General features: G+C 43.4%; 1 protein-coding gene across 1 annotated transcript in view; it reads left to right on the top strand.

Moving 5' to 3' along the window:
• UBR5 (ubiquitin protein ligase E3 component n-recognin 5) overlaps positions 1–19984 on the top strand; it is a 651214-nt gene that overhangs the window by 69797 nt on the left and 561433 nt on the right. Inside the window, 2 exon segments of the mRNA XM_030189847.1 lie at positions 878–1037; positions 1572–1721. Coding sequence (XP_030045707.1) covers positions 878–1037; positions 1572–1721 — 310 coding nt within the window.

Raw genomic sequence — 19984 nt, 5'->3', positions numbered from 1 at the left:
TTAAAGAACAAGGTATTACCCAGTGGTTTTTGTGCATACTCCGCATGAAAGTGCAGTATCTCCAGAATACATTTGTAGTCTTTGCAGCACTCATTTGTTAAACAAGTGCTAACCAGAGAGAATGTGGCCTTTGGCAGAGCAGTTATTTAGAGAGCCTTGTCTTCCTTCACCCACTAAGGTGCTGTTGTACATCTCTGTTGTTTGGACTGGTGTGGTAGGATGAAAAGTAAAGTGAAATTTATTCACCCCTGTTAATTTCCTTTTCTTGAATCCTGCCACACCAGTCCAGGGCCCACCCTGGAAGACTATGTTGTACAGGATTCCCAGTGATTGATCTTTCTGTCTCCTTACTGTCTAAAAATAGTAAAAGTTGTGTATATATTTCAGTTGTTTTGTGGGTTATTTTGGTTTCTCAGTTTGGGGTTTCTGAATATACTTTGGCAGTAGCAAACGTTCAGCAGCCTGCACTAATCCTTATACCTCCATGTGCTAGTTAGGAAGGGACACAACTCATTGTCTAAACTGGTGTGGGATTCAAGGAAAGGAAATTAACAGGTATGAATACATTTTACCTTATTGGTGTAAGTGTGATTTCATGATTCATTTTATTAATGAACATGCTAAAGTTATGAAAACACACCAGTAAAAAGCTTACATGGAAATCATTGAGTACAAATCCAGGTGTCGGATTTGATCTAGTATTGGAAAGAAACTTTTTTCCGCTGTAGTAAATTTATTGATTTAACTTCCTGATTGCAAAAGACAATTCTCAGTCTTTGTGTTTGACTATCATGTGGCACAGTGGCCTTTAAATGCTAATCCTGTTGAAAGTTGCATGCTAGGATTATGGCTGAGCACATACATCTCTATTATACAGGCACAAGTAGTCTTACAAGGGAAATCCAGAAGCGTTATTATACGGGAACTCCAAAGAACAAACCTTGATGTGAACCTGGCTGTAAACAATTTACTGAGTCGTGATGATGAAGATGGCGATGATGGAGATGACACTGCAAGTGAATCCTATTTACCTGGAGGTTTGTATATCCTTCCATGTGTTTATTTAGCTGTGCCTCACTATAGTGAAAACTAGCTTCGGATCTGTTTTGGTATCTTGACTGAATAAATTGCAAAAATAATATAAAATTCTTTGACTGGTTTAGAAAATTACCTAACAAAATTGCCCTTTATTTTGGATCTGGTCTTCAGAAAGAAACAGAGTTACATTGCACTGTTAAACAGAGTAAATAAAATGTCTATTGTGGTTAAAATGGTGATAGATCTAATGGCATAATTGGTGCAAGTCCCCACTTCTTAGCACTGCTGAAGATATCTGCTATTAGTCAAAGGTTGAAAGGAAGTCTTTATTAAATCTTCGTTCTCAACTATCATCGTTTGCCAGCTGAGATTGTTCTTCTATGAGGCAAGAGATGTCTCTTGTTTCACCAAATCACTGCAGACTTTGCCTCATAACATTTTGGAAAAAAGAATTCTTTCAGTAATTAACATATGATGGTGTTCTGAGGAGTTTTAATTAATTGATTGGTTACTTATGACCCTTACATTTATAGAAGATCTTATGTCTCTGCTGGATGCTGACATTCATTCTGCTCACCCAAGTGTCATTATTGATGCTGATGCAATGTTTTCAGAAGATATTAGCTATTTTGGTTATCCCTCCTTCCGGCGCTCATCACTGTCCAGGATAGGCTCATCTCGAGGTAATTCTGCATATTTTATCTTTTAATAAGCATTTTATTATACAGAAAAATGTCCATTTTCTAAGTTCAAGGTAGTGGTTTAACAAAGTGATATGCTTGGTAATAATGGTAACTATGTATTGCTTTAATTAGTTGTATTGTCTAAACTTTCACAGGTCAGGTGGAACACCATGCAGTTTGAAATTCTAAAATTTCTCATTAGTACTAAACTTTACTGATCATTAATATTTTCAGCGAAGATCAATGGCAGTACAGCATGTTATGCTGACATGCCACATTTTGAAATCTATTGTCTTTTTTCTCAATTATCGTTTTTGCTGTTCATGAGCTGAGTATCTAGTTACAAAAATGTTAATACTTGATGGCATGTGTATCTAGATTTAGAGTGATGATTACCAGTTTCTAATTAACACTTATTAAAGTAGTAAACCACACAGTATTTGGATTTTGGAAAGTATATAAGGTACAAAAGTTTATGCACCCCTGGTCCATTTGTTTGTTTAAAAGACTCCTTTCCTTAGCGTCCCTCCAGACCGGCCCAGCGATTGACTGATGGGTTGTGCACGCTTTCCAGCAGGTGAAGATTGAGATTTCTGACTCGGAGAAAGCCAATAAGAGTCCTTGCCAGGAATAGAAAGATCGTATCCTCAGTCTCCAGCAGCCCTTCCAGTCTCTCAATTCTTTCTTTTCTTCGCTTTTAGTTGGTCTGTTTATTAGTTGGTCTGTGCACTTATTTTTGGTTTGAGCCTGGCTATTTGAGGCAGAGGTCCAAGGGGGTCTCTTGTTGCCTCGGGGGTGTTACACCTGGGTGGCCAGGTCCCTCCCCTCCCCCCTCAGCCCTTCGGTATGAGCTTAGTATTTGCTGGGGCTGGCAGTATCTCAAACGCTTCAGGGGAAGAGTTCTTTGAGAAAGAGAGAGGCAGCCACATTTGGATTAAAAAAAAAAAAAGACTGTTCTCAGAAAAAGCGGCTCTCCTAGTTTTGATTACTGTTTGCTGACGGTGGTTAAAATAATTAATTAAAGGCAGCCACAGGAAGAGTGCAGGGAGAGCAGCAGTGTAGCACTGTCCTGCCGGCATAGCAGAGAAGCTGCGATGCTGCGCGATGTTGGAGGAAACTACAGATGTAAATTCTGCACCGCGATCGATGGCGCTTCAGCTCTGGGTCCCTCTCCTGCGGCGGTGCCAGCTTTATCTTTGGAGGACATGGAATCCTCATGAACAAGGATGGACCAGTGGCTTCGGTCTTGGCAGGAATGGCCACCATTTTGTCTTCATCCTTCAGAGTCTGGTGAGAGGCTTATTTCCTGACTCCCTGCGTAAGTTCAGACACTGCTTACTGATCTCTCTCTCTCCTGCCTGCCAGTTCTGTGGGTGGTTTCCCCCCAGAATTTGCGATGCAAATGTATAAGGCCTTCCTGCTTTAGAAGTCAGGTCGTTTAGGGGTCATTTGAGGAGGAGATTAGCAGTTAGACGCTGCCATCTAAGAGACCCTAAGGGATCCTGGGAGCTTAGGAGTCCGACCCAGATCTCGAAATGCCCTCTCTGGAGCAGTCAGATTTAGCTCAGAAAGACTTGGCAGATGAGGATTCTTCTCAGGTGGATACGGAGACGGATCCCCTTATTCTGGGTGAGGACCCTTCTGTTTTACACATTTTTCATAAGAGGGATCTACTTTACATTTCGAGGAGGAAGAATCTTCAGTCGCAGAGGTTCCTCGCAAATTGGATCTCTTATTAAAGGGAATCCGTAAACCAGGTAAGACTTTTCCCATGCATCAGCTATTAGGGACGTTATCCAAGCGCAGTGGGATGCTCCAGATTCAGGTTTTAGACCTGCCAAGTCGATGGTTCGTCTTTATCCGGTTCCGGAAGCTGATAGGGTCCTCATGAAGCCCCTTGTAGTAGATGCAGTAGTCTTAGCGGTCACAAAGCGCAATACAATGCCAGTAGGTGGAGGCACTGCTGTTGAGGATGTTTGAAGACATTGCTGAAGAGTAGCTTTGATGTGTCCACCTTGGCAGTTCAGGCAGCCATTTGTGGTTCTCTGGAGGCTAGGGCTTGCTTTAGATGGTCGGAAAGAGTTCTTGATAGGTCTTCAGATGATCTGGCCTCCATAGATGCTGAGGTGGCTAAGCTGGAGATGGGTTCTGCCTTTCTAGCAGACCCTTTTACGATTTGCTAAGGGCCTCGTACAAATCTATGGCCTTGGGAGTGGCGGCTCTGAGATCTCTTTGGCTTAGAGGTTGGTCTGCGGATGCTGCTTCTAAGTGGAAGCTCAGTAAGTTCCCTTTTTGAGGCTCTCTGTTCGATGGGGACCTGGACATACTGGTTCGCAGTCTCGGGAAAACCAAAGTTCACAGGCTCCTGGAAGATCTAGCCAGAGTCATGGTTGTGATTTTTGTCACTTCCGTTCAGGTAAGGCGACTCCGGGACAACGTTCTCGTTTTTTTCAAAGGAATCAGTCCTTTTGTGGAGCCTGTAGAGAAGCCAAAGACACGGGAGCCTCATTCCAGTCCCCCTCTTGTTCCTCTCAATGAGGATGTCGGGACCCAGCTTCTGGTTCCGGTGGGAGCGTGTTTGGCACAGTTTTTCCAGAGGTGGTCCCAGATTACCTCCGACCAGTGGGTACTAGAGGTTATTCGAGAAGGGTATGCCTTAGAATTTGCGCGCCCACTTCCGGATACATTTCTATAGTCTCCCTGCCGGTCTCGCATCAAGGCGACTATTGTCGGGGAGACTCTAGAAAGGCTGTATTCTCTCCATGCCATTTCTCCCGTCCCCTTGGAGGAACTCAGGCAGGGTCGGTATTCCATTTACTTTCAGACTGATTTTAGACCTCAAAGCGGTCAGTTGGGCCCTCAAAGCCTCCGTAAGGAGACCCTTCAAGCGGCCATTGTGGTGGTCTGGCCCAGGCAATTTTTGACATCCCTAGATCTTACCGAGGCCTATCTGCATATCCCAATTTGTCCTCTGCATCAGTGGTTTCTCCACTTTGGAATTCTTGTTCACCATTTCCAATTTCAAGCGCTTCCCTTTGGTGATGGTGGTAGTGGTGGCGGCTCTTCGGAAAGAAGTTCACCCATATCTGGACAATTGGCTCATCCGAGCAAAGTCCTACCAGGAGAGCTTACAGAACACGAAACGCGTGGTCCAGTTTCTGGAGTCCATGGGTTGGGTGGTCAGTGTGCTAAAGAGTCGCCTGCAGCCATTTCAGACCTTAGACTATCTGGGAGTGTGGTTCGATACTCGGAAGGGATGGGTGTTTCTTAGTCAAGCTCGTATCCTCAAGTTACAGACTCTGATCTGGCAGTTCCTTCAGATGTCTCTACCGTCGACACAGCATTATCTCCAAATACCTCTGGATGCTCTACAGTGGCTTGTGTTTACGACAGATGCCAGTCTAAAGGGCTGGGGGGCCCACTGTCAGGGCAAGTATGTGCAAGGCCTATGGTCGCAGGAGGAGGCGGCTATTCGATCAATCTATTAGAGACCAGAGCAATTTGTCTGGCACTCCAAGCCTTTCTTCTGCAAGGCCAATCAGTGCGCATAATGTCAGACAACGCCACGCCAGTGTCATACGTCAATCGTCAAGGGGGAACAAGTAGTCTCAAGTTGGAATAGGAGACAGTGCGGCTCATGAACTGGGTGGAGTTGCATCTTCAGGCTCTCTCAGCGACTCATGGAGCGAGAATAGAAAATGTCCAGGCAGACTTCTTCAGTCGCACCACTCTAGATCCCGGGAGGTGGGCTCTCAGCGATGTGGCATTCTGGACAGTGGTGCGTCATTGGGGGATTATGGTCCTGGAACTTTTCACCTCTGCGTCCAATGTGAAGGTTCCCAGATTCTTCAGTCTTTGAAAAGACTCGAAAACTCTAGGAATCGATGCCCTTCTTCAACCTTGGCCAGAAGGGCTGTTGTATGCCTTTCCCCCGGGGCCCCTGTTGGGTCATCTGATTCAGAAGGTAGAGACTTACAGAGGTCTGGTGATCGTGATAGCTCCGGATTGGCCTTGCGGACCTTGGTATTCTGACCTTCAGAATCTACTTCTCGAGCTCCCTCTCAAGCTTCCGGAGGATCCCGGACTGCTTGTCCGGGGTCCAGTGGCACATCCGGATCCCGTTTGGTTTTGTCTTGTGGCCTAGCTCTTGAGACGGTGAGGTTGTCTAAGAGAGGGTACTCAGCCATTGTAGTGTCTACTATGCTGCGGTCTTGGCGTCATTCCACTTAATTATGTTGGGACCTGGAGAGTGTTTGAGGCGTGGTGTAATGATTTTAATATCTTTCCTTTTCGGGCCTCTATGCCGCAGATTCTGGATTTTTTTAGACCGGGGCTTGGAAAAAGGTTTAGCTTTTATCCTGTCAAGGTACAGCTGGTGGCCCTGGCCTGTTTTAGAGATCGGGTGCAGGGCAAATCTCTTGCTTCTCACCCGGATGTGCTTTGGTTCATACGGGAAACGGGGCTCTTGCGGCTACCCACTAGGGTAATTTTTCCCTTGTGAGATCTTAATCTGGTTCTTGTGGCCCTATCTCGTTCTCAGTTTGAGCCCTTGACATCCTATACATTGAAAGATCTGACTCTCTCAAGGTACTTTTTCTGGTTGCTATTGCTTCGGCTAGGAGAGTTTCAGAGTTGCAGGCGCTTTCATGTAAGCCGCTGTTTTTGGAGTTTGCAAACGACTGTGAATTGTTGCGGCCAGTTTCTTCCTTTCTCCCCAGTCTTGTCGCGTTTTTTCATGTGTTTCAGTCCGTCATTTTTCCAGTCCTCGGCTGTTCTTCCGGGTCAGAGGAACAATGGCATCTCGAGTGTCTGGATGTTAAGCAGGCGCTTAAATATTATTTGAAAGCTACGGCAGACTTTAGACAGAGGGTTTATTTGTGCTCATTGGGGGACCTCGGAAGGAGTTGGCGGCGTCTAAACCCACTTTGTCTAGGTGGCTTAAAGAGACGATTGTGTCCGCTTACCTCCTGGCAGGCAAACTGATTCCCAAGGGGGTAAATGCTCATTCTACCAGAGGGCAGGTGGCTTCGTGGGCTGAACGGCGTTTGGAGATCTGCAGGGCAGCAACTTGGTCTTCTTTGCATTCCTTTTCGAAACATTATAGATTGGATGTGCAGAGTTGTCAGGAATACAGTTTGTGGGGCGCAGGTTCTCACAGCGGGTTTGCTGGGATCCTGCCCATGACTTTATTGCTTTGTTACTTCCCATCAGTCACTCGCTGGTCTGGTCTGGTCTGGTGGGACTCTAAGGAAGGAGAAATTAGGCCTTACCTGCTAATTTGCTTTCCTTTAGTCCCTTCAGACCGACTCAGACCCCGCCCTAGTAATTTCTTTCGGTTGGTGTGTTGTGTAGAGTTATTTTCAGGAGAATTGCGGTTTCTTTTTACTTGTTTGCACCATAAAAAAAAACCCCACAATATGACAAGGAGTAGCTCACGAAAGGTTACATATACCTTTGAGCATCATATGCTTTATCTTTGTGCCTGTTTGAGAGATGGTACATTGCTGTTTGGCCACAGGCTATGTTTTAGTCTGTGTTGATGGCTGCTCAGGCTCCTGCGTGCACAGAATAAGATTTCCTTTCCTGCTTTGTTACGAGATACTGGATCTTTCTATTCCTGGCAAGGGCTCTTATTGGCTCTCTCTGATGAGTCAGAATTCTCAGTCTCCACCTGCTGGAAGGCGTGCACAACCCATAAGGCACTTGCTGGGCTGGTCTGGAGGGACTAAAGGAAAGCAAATTAGTAGGTAAGGCCTAATTTCTCCTTAGTGAATAGAAGCAGACAACTTTTACATGGTACAAAGTTAAAAATGACATGTCTGCAAATTCTTATGAATAAAGCGAAGTTACTCGCTTTGTAGCAGGTGTTCTCAGAGGACAGCAGGACATATATTCTCACGCATGGGAGATGACATCCGACTGAGCCTGGCACATACGCTAGCCAGCATTCAAGAAGTTTCTCAAAGCCTTTGGCAGTGCTGCACCGTGCATGTGCGGGTGCTTTCCCACCCAATGTGAGTACGTGGGATCAGCAGTATAGTAAAACAGCTGAAGGAATACAACTCCTTGGGGAGGTGGGGAGGGTATGTGAGAATATATGCCGTTCTGTTCTCGGAGAACACCTGCTACAGGTGAATAACTTTGCTTCTCTGAGAAGAAGCAGGACATTATCTTTTCACATACGGGAATTTTTATTTACTAGGTTCACTGAAAACAAGAACCAAAGGACAATAGGGATTTGCAACAGGCAAGGCCAACCATGAACTGGTTAACCTAGAACCTATATACAATGCTGTTGTGAGAGTGCAGCCTGGAACATAATAAAGATGGGCCTAGGAGGATGGAGTTGGATTCTAGATTAAACAAATTCTGCAGAACTGTCTTGAGTAAACCGAATGTCACATTGGGAATCTTTCTCAAGGCAGTAATGAGATGTGAATGTGTGAACTACTACTACTACTACTACTAAACCAAAGATGACATTGCAGCCTTGCAAATCTCCTGGAGGCTGACCTAAAGTGAGCCTCTGATGCAGCCATGGCTCAGACATTGTGAGCTGTGACATGACCTCCAGTGTCAGCGCAGCCTGGGCATAAGTAAAGGAGATGTTATCTGCCAGTCAGTTGGATAAAGTGCGTTTACCAATAGCTGCTCTATCCTGTTTGGGTGAAAGGTCTATGGCCTTTAGTCCTCTCCAGATAGAAGGCTGAGGCTTGCATGCAGTTTAAGGTGTGCAGTGTGCTTTTGCCAGGATGGACACAGAGGTTTGGGAAAAAATGTTCGTAAAACAATTGACTGGTTAAGGTGGAAGTCCGACACCACTTTAGGAAGGAACTTAGGATGGGTGTGGCGAGCCACTCATTATAATGAAACTTTGAGTAAGGTGGATCAGCCTCTAAGGCCTGAAGCTCACTTACCCTGCATGCTGAGGAGCTTTTATCCACTGGATGAAGTCGATGTTGAGGTTCCATGACACTGTGGGAGGTTTGATGGGTGCTTGGTCATAGGAAACCTCTCATAAATTGAACATATAAGGCTGTATAGAGATGGACTTAACTTCCACACAGTGATGGTAAGCGCCAATTACACTTAGGTGAACTCTTATGGAGTTGGTCGAGGCCAGACTTAGAAAAATGTAGAAGGTATTCAGTTTTTGTGTAGGGCAAAAGAAAGGATCTAAGGCCTTGCCCGCACACCAGATAGCAAACCTCTGCCATTTGAAATTATATGGATTCTTAGTTGAATCTTTCCTGGAAGCAGGCAGGATTCGGGAGACACCTTCATGCAGTTGTGGAGATGCAAACTCTATGCTCTCAATATGCAAGCCATGAGGGCTAGGGATTGGCGGTTGGGATGCAAGAGAAACCCCTTGTTCTGATTGATTGATGATCAGAAAGCACTCCCACCTCCATGGATCTTCCTTTGATAACTCCAGTAGAGGGAACCAGATCTTCCTTGGCCAGTAAGGGGCAATGAGTATTACGGTTCCCCAGTCCTACTTCAGTTTCAGAAAAGTGTTCCCCACAAGAGGTACTGGAGAATATGCATACAGAAGACACTTCCCACCCCATTAAGGAGGAAGGTATATGATGCTAGCTTGCTGTGTGATCTCAGTCCGGAGCAGAACTGAGGAAGTTTGTTTGTGCAGATGTGGCAAAAAGATCTACCAAGGGAATTCCCCACTTTTGAGAGATCTGGTGGGTTACACCCATAATCAGACTACTCATGTGGTTCATTGCTCTGCTCAGTCTGTCCTCCAGGCTGTTGTCTTTGCTTGCCAAATATCTGCCCTGAGCAGCATGCTGTAGCTGGAGGCCCAACGCCATATCCTGACCGCCTCCTGACTCAAGAGGTATGAACCTGTGCCTCTCTGCTTGTTGATATAGACCTGGTTGTCTATTTGGATGAGAATAATTTTGTGCAGTAGCCGATCCCTGAAAGCCTTTAGAGCATTCCAATGGCTCTTAACTCTAGGAGATTGATGTGAAGTTGAGCTTCCTGAGTGGACTGATGACCCTGGTTGTGAAGCCCATCCAGGTGAGCTTTCCTGCATGGTTGGACTCATCTGCCATCAAAATCTTGTGTGGGAGGGGAAATTTGGAATGAAAATCCCAAGATCAGATTGCATTGAATCATCCATCACAAGAGCAACTGTTTCAGAGCGTGACTGACAGAGATGACGTCTGCTAGGTTCCCTGAGGCCTGAGACCACTGGGAAGATAGGGTCCATTGAGTCTATGTCAAATGGAGACGTGCCATGGATGTAGCATGACCATGGAGGCCATGTGGTCCAACAACCTCTACTTCTGCTGAGCTGTGACTTGCTGGCTGAGGCGGACCTGAGAGCAATGACTGTCAATGCCTCTGCCCTGACATCCATAAGGAAGGCTTGTGTTTGAACTGTGCCTAGCAGGGCTGCAATGAATTCTAGTTGCTGAATTGGCAGAAGGTGGGACTAAGTAGTTTATAATGAACTCTAGAAGCTCCTACACTCGAATGGTTTTCTGCATTGATTTATGATTTCCAGACTGTTGTAGACATGCTGCAATTCATTGAAGGAGTAAACAAACATGTGGACAACGGGGAGCCGGTTGATATTGTGTATCTGGATTTTCAAAAGGCCTTTGACAAGGTACCTCATGAAAGGCTACAGAGGAAATTGGAGGGTCATGGGATAGGAGGAAAAGTCCTATTGTGGATTAAAAACTGGTTGAAGGATAGGAAACAGAGAGTGGGGTTAAATGGGCAGTATTCACAATGGAGAAGGGTAGTTAGTGGGGTTCCTCAGGGGTCTGTGCTAGGACCGCTGCTTTTTAATATATTTATAAATGATTTAGAGATGGGCGTAACTAGCAAGGTAATTAAATTTGCTGATGACACAAAGTTATTCAAAGTCATTAACTCGCGACAGGATTGTGAAAAATTACAGAAGGACCTTACAAGACTGGGAGACTGGGCGGCTAGATGGCAGATGACGTTTAATGTGAGCAAGTGCAAGGTGATGCATGTGGGAAAAAAGAACCCGAATTATAGCTAAGTCATGCAAGGTTCCATGTTAAGAGTTAGGGACCAAGAAAGGGATCTGGGTGTCGTCGTCGATAATACACTGAAACCTTCTGCTCAGTGTGCTGCTGCGGCTCGGAAAGCGAATAGAATGTTGGGTATTATTAGGAAAGGTATGGAAAACAGGTGTGAGGATGTTATAATGCCGTTATATCGCTCCATGGTGCGACCGCACCTTGAGTATTGTGTTCAATTCTGGTCGCCGCATCTCAAGAAAGATATAGTGGAACTGGAAAAGGTGCAGCAAAGGGCGACTAAAATGATAGCGGGGATGGGACGACTTCCCTATGAGGAAAGACTAAGGAGGCTAGGGCTTTCCAGCTTGGAGAAGAGACGGCTGAGGGGAGACATGATAGAGGCATATAAAATGAGTGGAGTGGAACAGGTGGATGTGAAGCGTCTGTTCACGCTTTCCAAAAATACTAGGACTAGGGGGCATTTGATGAAACTACAGTGTAGTAAATTTAAAACAAATTGGAGAAAATATTTCTTCACCCAACGCGTAATTAAACTCTGGAATTCATTGCCGGAGAATGTGGTGAAGGCGGTTAGCTTGGCAGAGTTTAAAAAGGGGTTAGATGGTTTCCTAAAGGACAAGTCCATAAACCGCTACTAAATGGACTTGGGAAAAATCCACAATTCCAGGAATAACGTGTATAGAATGTTCGTACGTTTGGGAAGCTTACCAGGTGCCCTTGACCTGGATTGGCCGCTGTCGTGGATAGGATGCTGGGCTCGATGGACCCTTGGTCTTTTCCCAGTGTGGTAATACTTATGTACTTACTTATGCAACTCTGGCAAGGCATTTTATAAAGATTAATGGAGTGATCACAAGGCCAAAGAGCAGTGCATGATACTGGTAGTGTTGGTTCCCCACTCAGTCTGAGATACCTGTGACATGGACTTATCTGTATGTGGGTGCACACATCTTTTATGTCTAGAGAGCATAGCCAGTCATTTGCCTGAATCATGGGGAGCAGGGTGCCCAGGGAAACCATTCTGAACTTTTCTTTGTTCAGATATATAATGTTATACAGGTATTTTATTCCGCAAATACCATAGCTAGTTCAATGGGTATCAAACAATCCAGGAACTACAGATCAATCATACTGGTTTACTAGTATTTAAATCACATGCATTCCTTAAATAGATGGGTTTTAAGTGTTTTTCGAAAAATTAAGTAATCTGAAAATATACGGATCTGTAAACAAATTCCACATTAAGATGGCCTGATAATGAGGAGAAGAATCAAACGTTTGATGCCTTATAATCTGTCTGATGTAAAACATAGTAGCATTTGATTGAGTTCTACCTATAGAACCTTTATGTAAAAGTGTAGGTGGAGCATCACCTTACATGATCCTAAAGATCATGGTGCAAAATTTGATCTGGGCCTTTGTGTACCAAGCAACAAAGAGGCATAAATGACATTACGGTAATCATCAATTCTAGATAATATCAATGCTTGGACAAGTAATCTAAACTTTGTTGGCTTTTGGCTTTAAATAGTTATGTATTGCCCTTAATTTCTTCATCATAAAAAGATGTTCTTACTAATAACTTTATATAATAAGAAAACGTCAGAAGGCTGGCCACTTCCACCCCTAGGACTCTCGAACTAGACTCAAGGGTGAAAATATTTGCCCCAATAGAAAAATGTTGACAGAGTTCCGGTACATCATGCAGGTCCAACCATAAAAATTTAGTCGTCTTGTAGTTCAGTTTCAACCGATGGCTCATAATCCAACTTTCAATCAGTTGCACACACAAAGTAATATCATTCAATGTGGTTGGTCTTCCAATCCCTATATACCGAAATAACACGGTACTATCATCTGTATATATATATATACACACACACACACACACACAATGGAACATTACATTTCTCTAATAATGTGTCCAGTGGTTGGAGTAATTCATTAAACAGAGATGGAGACAAGGGCGAACCTTGTGGAACACCGCAACCAGGATTCCTACTAGTTGAAAAGTTACCATTTTTTCTGAATTTTATAACTCTGAGAAGATAGAAAACCTTTGAATCAGTTACAGACTTCTTTACATATACCTATGTCACTTAACCACGACAGCATACTATCATGATTGACCAAGTTGAAGGCACAGGACAGGTCGAACTGAAGAACCACTACACTCTAGCCCAGACTCAGCAGTGCCTTGCCATGGACAATAATGGATGCTACCACAGTTTCAGTACTGTAGTTCCTCTGAAACCGAGATTGTGAAGGATGCAGATTATTATTTTCATCTAGATAATTATCTAACACCTTAGTAACATAGCCCTCAATGATTTTCATAAGCAAAGGGATTGATGCCACTGGACGGTAGTTACTGGTTAATGTCAGATTCCCACTGGGGTTTTTTGGGATAGGTGTTAGAATAATTTCACCTTAATGTTCCATGAATTGGCCATCAGTAAGACAACTATTCAACCAAGAAGTTAAAGCAGAAAGGAATACATTAGTCATATTCACAGTGATCTTTGCTGGACAAGGATCTAAGCTACAATTCGATTTTGCGTACTTAGTCAATAGTAATCTCACTTCCTATGTCATAGGTGCAAAATAGTTTAAAACAGCCCACAGGACTATCATTCACCCTGGCAATCTTCTTTTCTAATTCCAAAGTTGTCGAATTTAGTTGTCTACAAATGGTTGCTACTTTTCACTCAAAATAGGATCCCAAAGCATCAGCTGCAGGAGTAGTGAGACAAGCATCAGATAGTAAATTACCAGTATGTTTAATCTAGTGGATAATCTTTTAAAATCTATAGGTAATTAAGGAATCATCACCAATCAAGATAGGAGAAAATTTTTTTTTGTTTTTTTTGTTCAGGGCCCTTAGGCCTAGGATGGGATGAAATCCCCCCATCTTTTTGGGCACTATTAAGTACTGGAATAGAATCCCTTCTCTTCTTACCCAGGTAGTAAGGGCTTGATCGTATAGGCCTGTAGAAGAGATGAGAGTTCCTATGTAAGTACGATCTGGTGCTGAGAGCTGAACTTTGATTCTTGTGGTGAGCAATTTGGTGGTACTTGATGCCAGTTTGGGTAGTAAACCCCTACCCCCCCCCCCCCCCCCCCCCAACGGACTATTTGAAGAACTCACTGTTCTGAGGTTATAGAGGACCATCTTGCTTAGTGGGATGGTAACTTTTATTATGGCTATAAGAACATAAGCATTGCCATACTGGGACAGATTGAAGGTCCATCAAGCCCAGTATCCTGTTTCTAACAGTGGCCAGTCCAGGTCACAAGTACCTGGCAAGATCCCAGAAGAGCAAAATAGGTTTTATTCTGCTTATTCTAGAAATATGCAGTGGATTTTCCGAAGTCCATCTTTATAATGGCTTATGGACTTTTCTTTTAGGAAATTATCCAGACCTTTTTTAAACCCTGCTAAATTAACTGCTTTTACCACATTCACTGATGATGGATTCCAGAGTTTAATTACATGTTGAGTGAAGAAATAATTTCTCTGGTTGGACCCCATTACTTTGTCCACCTTTAGTTTAGCCAGCTCATGAACACAGCCCTCTTAAAATTGTTCGTTCCTATTTGCATTTGTCTTCTGCAGTCCTGTTCACGGCTGAAGAAGCAATTCTGCCTTATCTTTATCAGCTTCTACATATTCTTCTTCACCTTTTCCCCCTTCCTCCTGTCACTAACATATGTAAAAAAAAATGTCTTGTTCCCCCGTCCCCCCAATAGCCCTGCAGGCTAGTGCTGAACTATAGTGCCTTATGCAGGGTTTTAGCCCCCCCCCCCCCCCCATTTTATCGTATTGACTGTTTTTTCTTCCATTTGTGTCTCTGCAGTCGTTACTGTCTTCTCTTAGCTTTTCCAGGTATTGTCGCCTATCTTCCTTTTTCTGCGATCTCTTGTAGTTTATAAAAGCTAACATCTTTTTCCTTTTTCAGCTACTACTTTTGAGAGCCAAAATGGCCGCCTTCTTCTCTTAATTTTATTTATTTTCCTTACTAAAAGGTTTGTTGCTCTTACAATAGCTCCTTTCAGTTTTGCCCATTGATTTCCAGCTTCTTCCAGATGTGTGCAAGATAATGTCCTTCTCCGTGGAGAATTGCTGTTTATTTGCGAGTTTTCTATAGATTCAAAATAAGAAAACAGTGAATATGTACATTGTAACACCTTCTTTGATAGAAGTGAGTTTCCAGATGTTTCCTGTAGCCAGCTAAGAGCAATCAGATTTTTTTTCCTTCTTGTCTTTTCAGAACTTTTCTAGCTCAGAAATGTTCTTAGATCTCCTTGTGTGCACTGCATGTTTGAGAATGATTTGATAGGCAAGTTAATAATAAATATTTTCAAATCTTGAGGTTATGAAGGCCATTCAAAAGTAACATAGTAAGTGATGGCAGATAAAGACCTGTATGGTCCATCCAGTCTGCCCAACAAGATGAACTCAGTCATCTGTCTGTCTTGTAAGTTCTTCATGGATGAAGGTGAGGTATGTTTGATCATTGTCTTAATGAAATATCTTCTTCACAGAGGGACATTAGTTTCTAAGATATGTTAATATTTAGTTGAATCCATTCTTCCTTCCTGAGCCCCTACGTCTTGCCCCATCTTTGGCCACCTTTAAATCTAGACTGAAAGCCCACCTCTTTAACATTGCTTTTGACTCATAACCACTTGTAACCATTCGCCTCCACCTACCCTCCTCTCCTCCTTCCTGTACACATTAATTGATTTGATTTGCTTACTTTATTTTTTGTCTATTAGATTGTAAGCTCTTTGAGCAGGGACTGTCTTTCTTCTATGTTTGTGCAGCGCTGCGTACGCCTTATAGCGCTATAGAAATGCTAAATAGTAGTAGTAGTAGTTGTATCTGCACAGTATTTCCTGTGTCATTGGCTGCCACACAACCCTAAATTCAATAGATTCATCCCCATTCTTACTGGTTTGTAAGGTGGCTCTTCAAGTGCTTCAACCTTTTTAATTCTTTCCAATCTAATGGAACTTAGAAAAAAACTATACAAAAGGGATTGAGAATATCTGTCTGGGGGGAAAATACCTCTCTGAAAATGTAATGAAACGGGATGAAACTGCATGAGAGAGAGACCAGTAAAAGACAGTGTTCTAAATGGGCCCAATCAGACAAGGGTTTCAGACATAAGCCCCTCCTCCCTACCAAATTGACCCAGTGCATTTTTATGGGAAGAGGAGTTTCAGCTGTTTTAGCATAGAACAGTGAATAGAATGGTTTGAAACTTGGTATTTGGTGGAAAAAAACAGCAAAAAGACATAGTACAAAAATGAGCCAAATTGGACCAGGGATTCCAGAGAAATGAACCCAGTACATTTCTGTGGGGAATGGAGTTCCAGCTTCCATAGCACTGAAACTTAGTGACATATGTAGCAGTTGAACAGGGCAAGCCATTTTAAAAAGTGGAATTCTCTACTCTTCTAGACCTGTAAACTGTTTCACTCCCTAATAACTCACCCCCATCGCAAATATGCCACCCCTAAGCTACCCGACATATCTGCCTCACACCCAAAAACTAACCCCTACATCACCACCCCATATACTGCCCTACCCTCTAAAACTACCTCGTGCAAACTGCCCCACTTCCCCCCCCAAAGTCTACCCCAACTTCTCCACCCCTAAAAGCTACTCCCTTCAGCTACCACATCATGCTGCAAAGTACCCTACCCTCAAAAAAAAAAAAAAAAAAAAAAAAAAAAAACCTCCTACACAAAAAACCACCCTATCCGCAACTTACATCTCACAAACTGCCCCGTGCATAAAAACTATCCCTGTCAGTTGTTCCACCCCCAAAAATAGTCCTACATCTACTACATAGTCCAAGCTATCATTATCCAGCCAATGGAAAGGTAGTTTGGGGGATGGGGGAGACAGAGGCCTGGAATGCAGTTCTTGTCGTAGGATGGGAGGAGGTGATCTGGAGAATATTTCTGTGCTGTGCAAGTGAAGTGTCTGCATCTGATGGGTGGTGGAACATAATTGAATCTCCTCCAAAAAATGCCACAATACATAGATGATACAGCTTCCACAGCTGCAGTATACATACATTGATTCACTGTAACATTGTGGTTAAGGAATTGCACCTTTCAAACTCCCTTACCCTGTCGTCATCTCTCCTGGTAAGACACACACATGCACAAACACATATAGATGTACATTCCCTAACATATACATGCATTTACATACAGAGGTGTTAGAAAGAATTTCAGGAGCCATGCCTGGTTGTAGCAAAACACTTCATTTTTTTCCCCTTCAGTCTAAAGCACTTTGTTCCAGAACATTTCAGTTTTATCGGGGCTTTCTTTTGCCCATGCTATCTCCAAAGTAAAAATGGCTGCTATAAGACATAAGCATTGCCATGCTGGGACAGACCAAGGGTCCATCGAGCCCAGCACCCTGTCTCCGACAGCGGCCAAAAGAACAAGCATTTCGTCCCGCCCATCCCAGAAATAGTGGATTATTCCTATGTCCATTCAATAACATTGTATGTCCTTTTCCTCCAGGAAACCGTCAAACCTTTTTTTTTTAACTCCGCTAAGCCAACCGCCCCAACCACCTTCTCCGGCAACACGTTGAGTGAAGAAAAACTTCCTCCGATTCGTTTTAAATTTACTACTCTGCAGCTTCATCACATGCCCCCTTGTCCTAGTATTTTTGGAAAGCGTAAACAGACGCTCCACATCAACCTGTTCCATTCCACTCATTATCTTATAGACCTCTATCATATCTCCCCTCAGCGCCTTTTCTCCAAGCTGAAGAGCCCCAGCCTCTTCAGCCTTTCCTCATAGGGAAGTCGTCCCATCCCCCGAATCATCTTTGTCGCCCTTCTCTGCCCTTTTCCAATTCCACTATATGTTTTTTGAGGTGCGGCGACCAGAGTTGAACACAATACTCGAGGTGCGGTTGCACCATGGAGCGATACAATGGCATAATACGATCCTCATTTTTGTTTTCCATCCCTTTCCTAATAATACCCAACATTCTATTTGCTTTCCTAGCCGCAGCAGCACATTGAGCAGAAGATTTCAATTTATCATCAATGATGACACCTAGGTCCCTTTCTCGGTCCGGGACTCCTAACGCGGAACCTTGCATGACGTAGTTATAGTTTGGGTTCCTCTCTCCCACATGCATTACTTTGCACTTGCTCACATTAAATGTCATCTGCCATCTAGACGCCTAGTCTCCCAGTCTCATAAGGTCCTCTTGTAATTTTTCACAATCCTCCCGCTATTTAACGACTTTGAATAACTTTGTGTCATCAGCAGATTAAAATTACCTCACTAGCTACTCCCATCTCTAGGTCATTTATAAATATGTTAAAAAGCAGTGGTCCCAGCACTGACCCCTGGGGAACCCCACTAACTATCCTTCTCCATTGAGAATACTGACCATTTAACCTACTCTCTGTTTTCTATCTGTTAACCAATTTTTAATCCACAATAGAACACTACCTCCTATCCCATGACTTTCTAATTTCCTCCGGAGTCTTTCATGAGGTACTTTGTCAAACGCCTTCTGAAAATCCAGATACGCAATATCAACCGGCTCACCTTTATCCCCATGTTTGTTCACCCCTTTAATGTAGTAGATTGATGAGGCAAGACTTCCTTTCACTAAATCCATGTTGACTTTGTCCCATTAGTCCATGCTTTTGAATGTGCTCTGTAATTTTGTTCTTGATAATAGTCTCTACCATTTTGCCCGGCACCGACGTCAGACTCACCGGTCTATAATTTCCCGGATCTCCTCTGGAACCTTTTTAAAATATCGGCGTTACATTGACCACAATCCAATCTTCCGGTACCACGCTCGATTTTAAAGAAATTACATATCTCTAACAGTAGCTCTGCCAGCTCATTTTTTAGTTCTATCAGTACCCTGGGATGAATACCATCCGGTCCAGGAGATTTGCTACTCTTCAGTTTGCTGAACTGCTCCCTTACGTCTTCCAGGTTTACAGATATAAGCTTTTCCGACTCATCAGCCTCGAATACCCTATGACTTCCAATGGCAGTTTTATAAGAGTGCCACTGGAGATCATGGCAGCCATTTGGGGTTTGAAGCTGGCACAAACAGGACTTGCTCCTGTTCGTATCGGCTCCTATCCCAAAATGGCTGCCATGATCTTCAGCAGCAATCTCAAGTGTCTGCTGCTGGAAGTCTTGGCAGCCATTTTTACTATGGAGATGGCATGGGCAGGTGTGAGTGGGGATTGCTCCTGCCCCAGTGCACCACTAGACTATCAGGGCAGTATGGTTGGTACAGGGGTATGGAGGGGGTTGTCTGGGGGGGGGGGGAGAGAGTGGGAGTAAGTGCCAGTTTTGGGGGATAGGGATGGGCAACAGTGGCAGAAGAGACACCCAAGGGGGGGAGGGAATGGGATGAATGTTAGACACCTCAAGGTGTCTGGCGTAAGGGTGGGAGAGAGAGGTAAATCTCAAATATAAACTGAGATTCAATTTTTGATACCTTATTTTAGCCAAAAAATCTTGGTTTATATTTGAGTATATACAGTAGAGAGTTGGAGACATGTTCCTAGACAGGACAACAAACAGGTTAGAAGGGACCATAGTATTTGTTCAACCTGCAATTGTGTTGTCTTCACCTGATTGCATTCTTAATGAATCACTAAACCTTTAGGACCTTATTAACAACTTCAAAAAGAAAGTAGTAATGAATAAACTGGAAAGGTGTCCAATTTTTGCACTTGCCATATTTACTTTTCAATTACTTTCAGTCTGTTAAAATCAACATAGAAATAGTAATTATCTATTAAAGTTTGGAGAAGGCTATTGAGTAACTTTGTACCATCTAGAGATTTATATGCTTTTGTTCACTTAAGGAATCATTGATACAGTTTAACAAAGGATGCCTCATCTTTTGTACAGTATGTGACTGTATTTAAACTTCAGAATGCTTAATAATGCCATGAATTTGTTTTCCTAATTTACTAGTAGCTTGAAAAGCTTAGATAGTAATGCTTTTGAGCAGTGATCTTCACTTCCAGTTAAGGGTGGTCAACGGACCAAGTTTTCAGGATATTCCTTATGCATGAGGGAACTCTGCACACCTGCTAGTCTCATTGTATGCACATCTCAGTCATGTATTTTAATAAGGGATATCCTAAAAACCTGACCTGTTGGTGGTCTTTGAGGACTGGGAATGAAGACTAAGGC

Source organism: Microcaecilia unicolor, chromosome 1 (genome assembly GCF_901765095.1).
Source record: "Microcaecilia unicolor chromosome 1, aMicUni1.1, whole genome shotgun sequence".
Classification (NCBI taxonomy): domain Eukaryota; kingdom Metazoa; phylum Chordata; class Amphibia; order Gymnophiona; family Siphonopidae; genus Microcaecilia; species Microcaecilia unicolor.
This window is presented reverse-complemented; position numbering and strand designations above follow the sequence as displayed.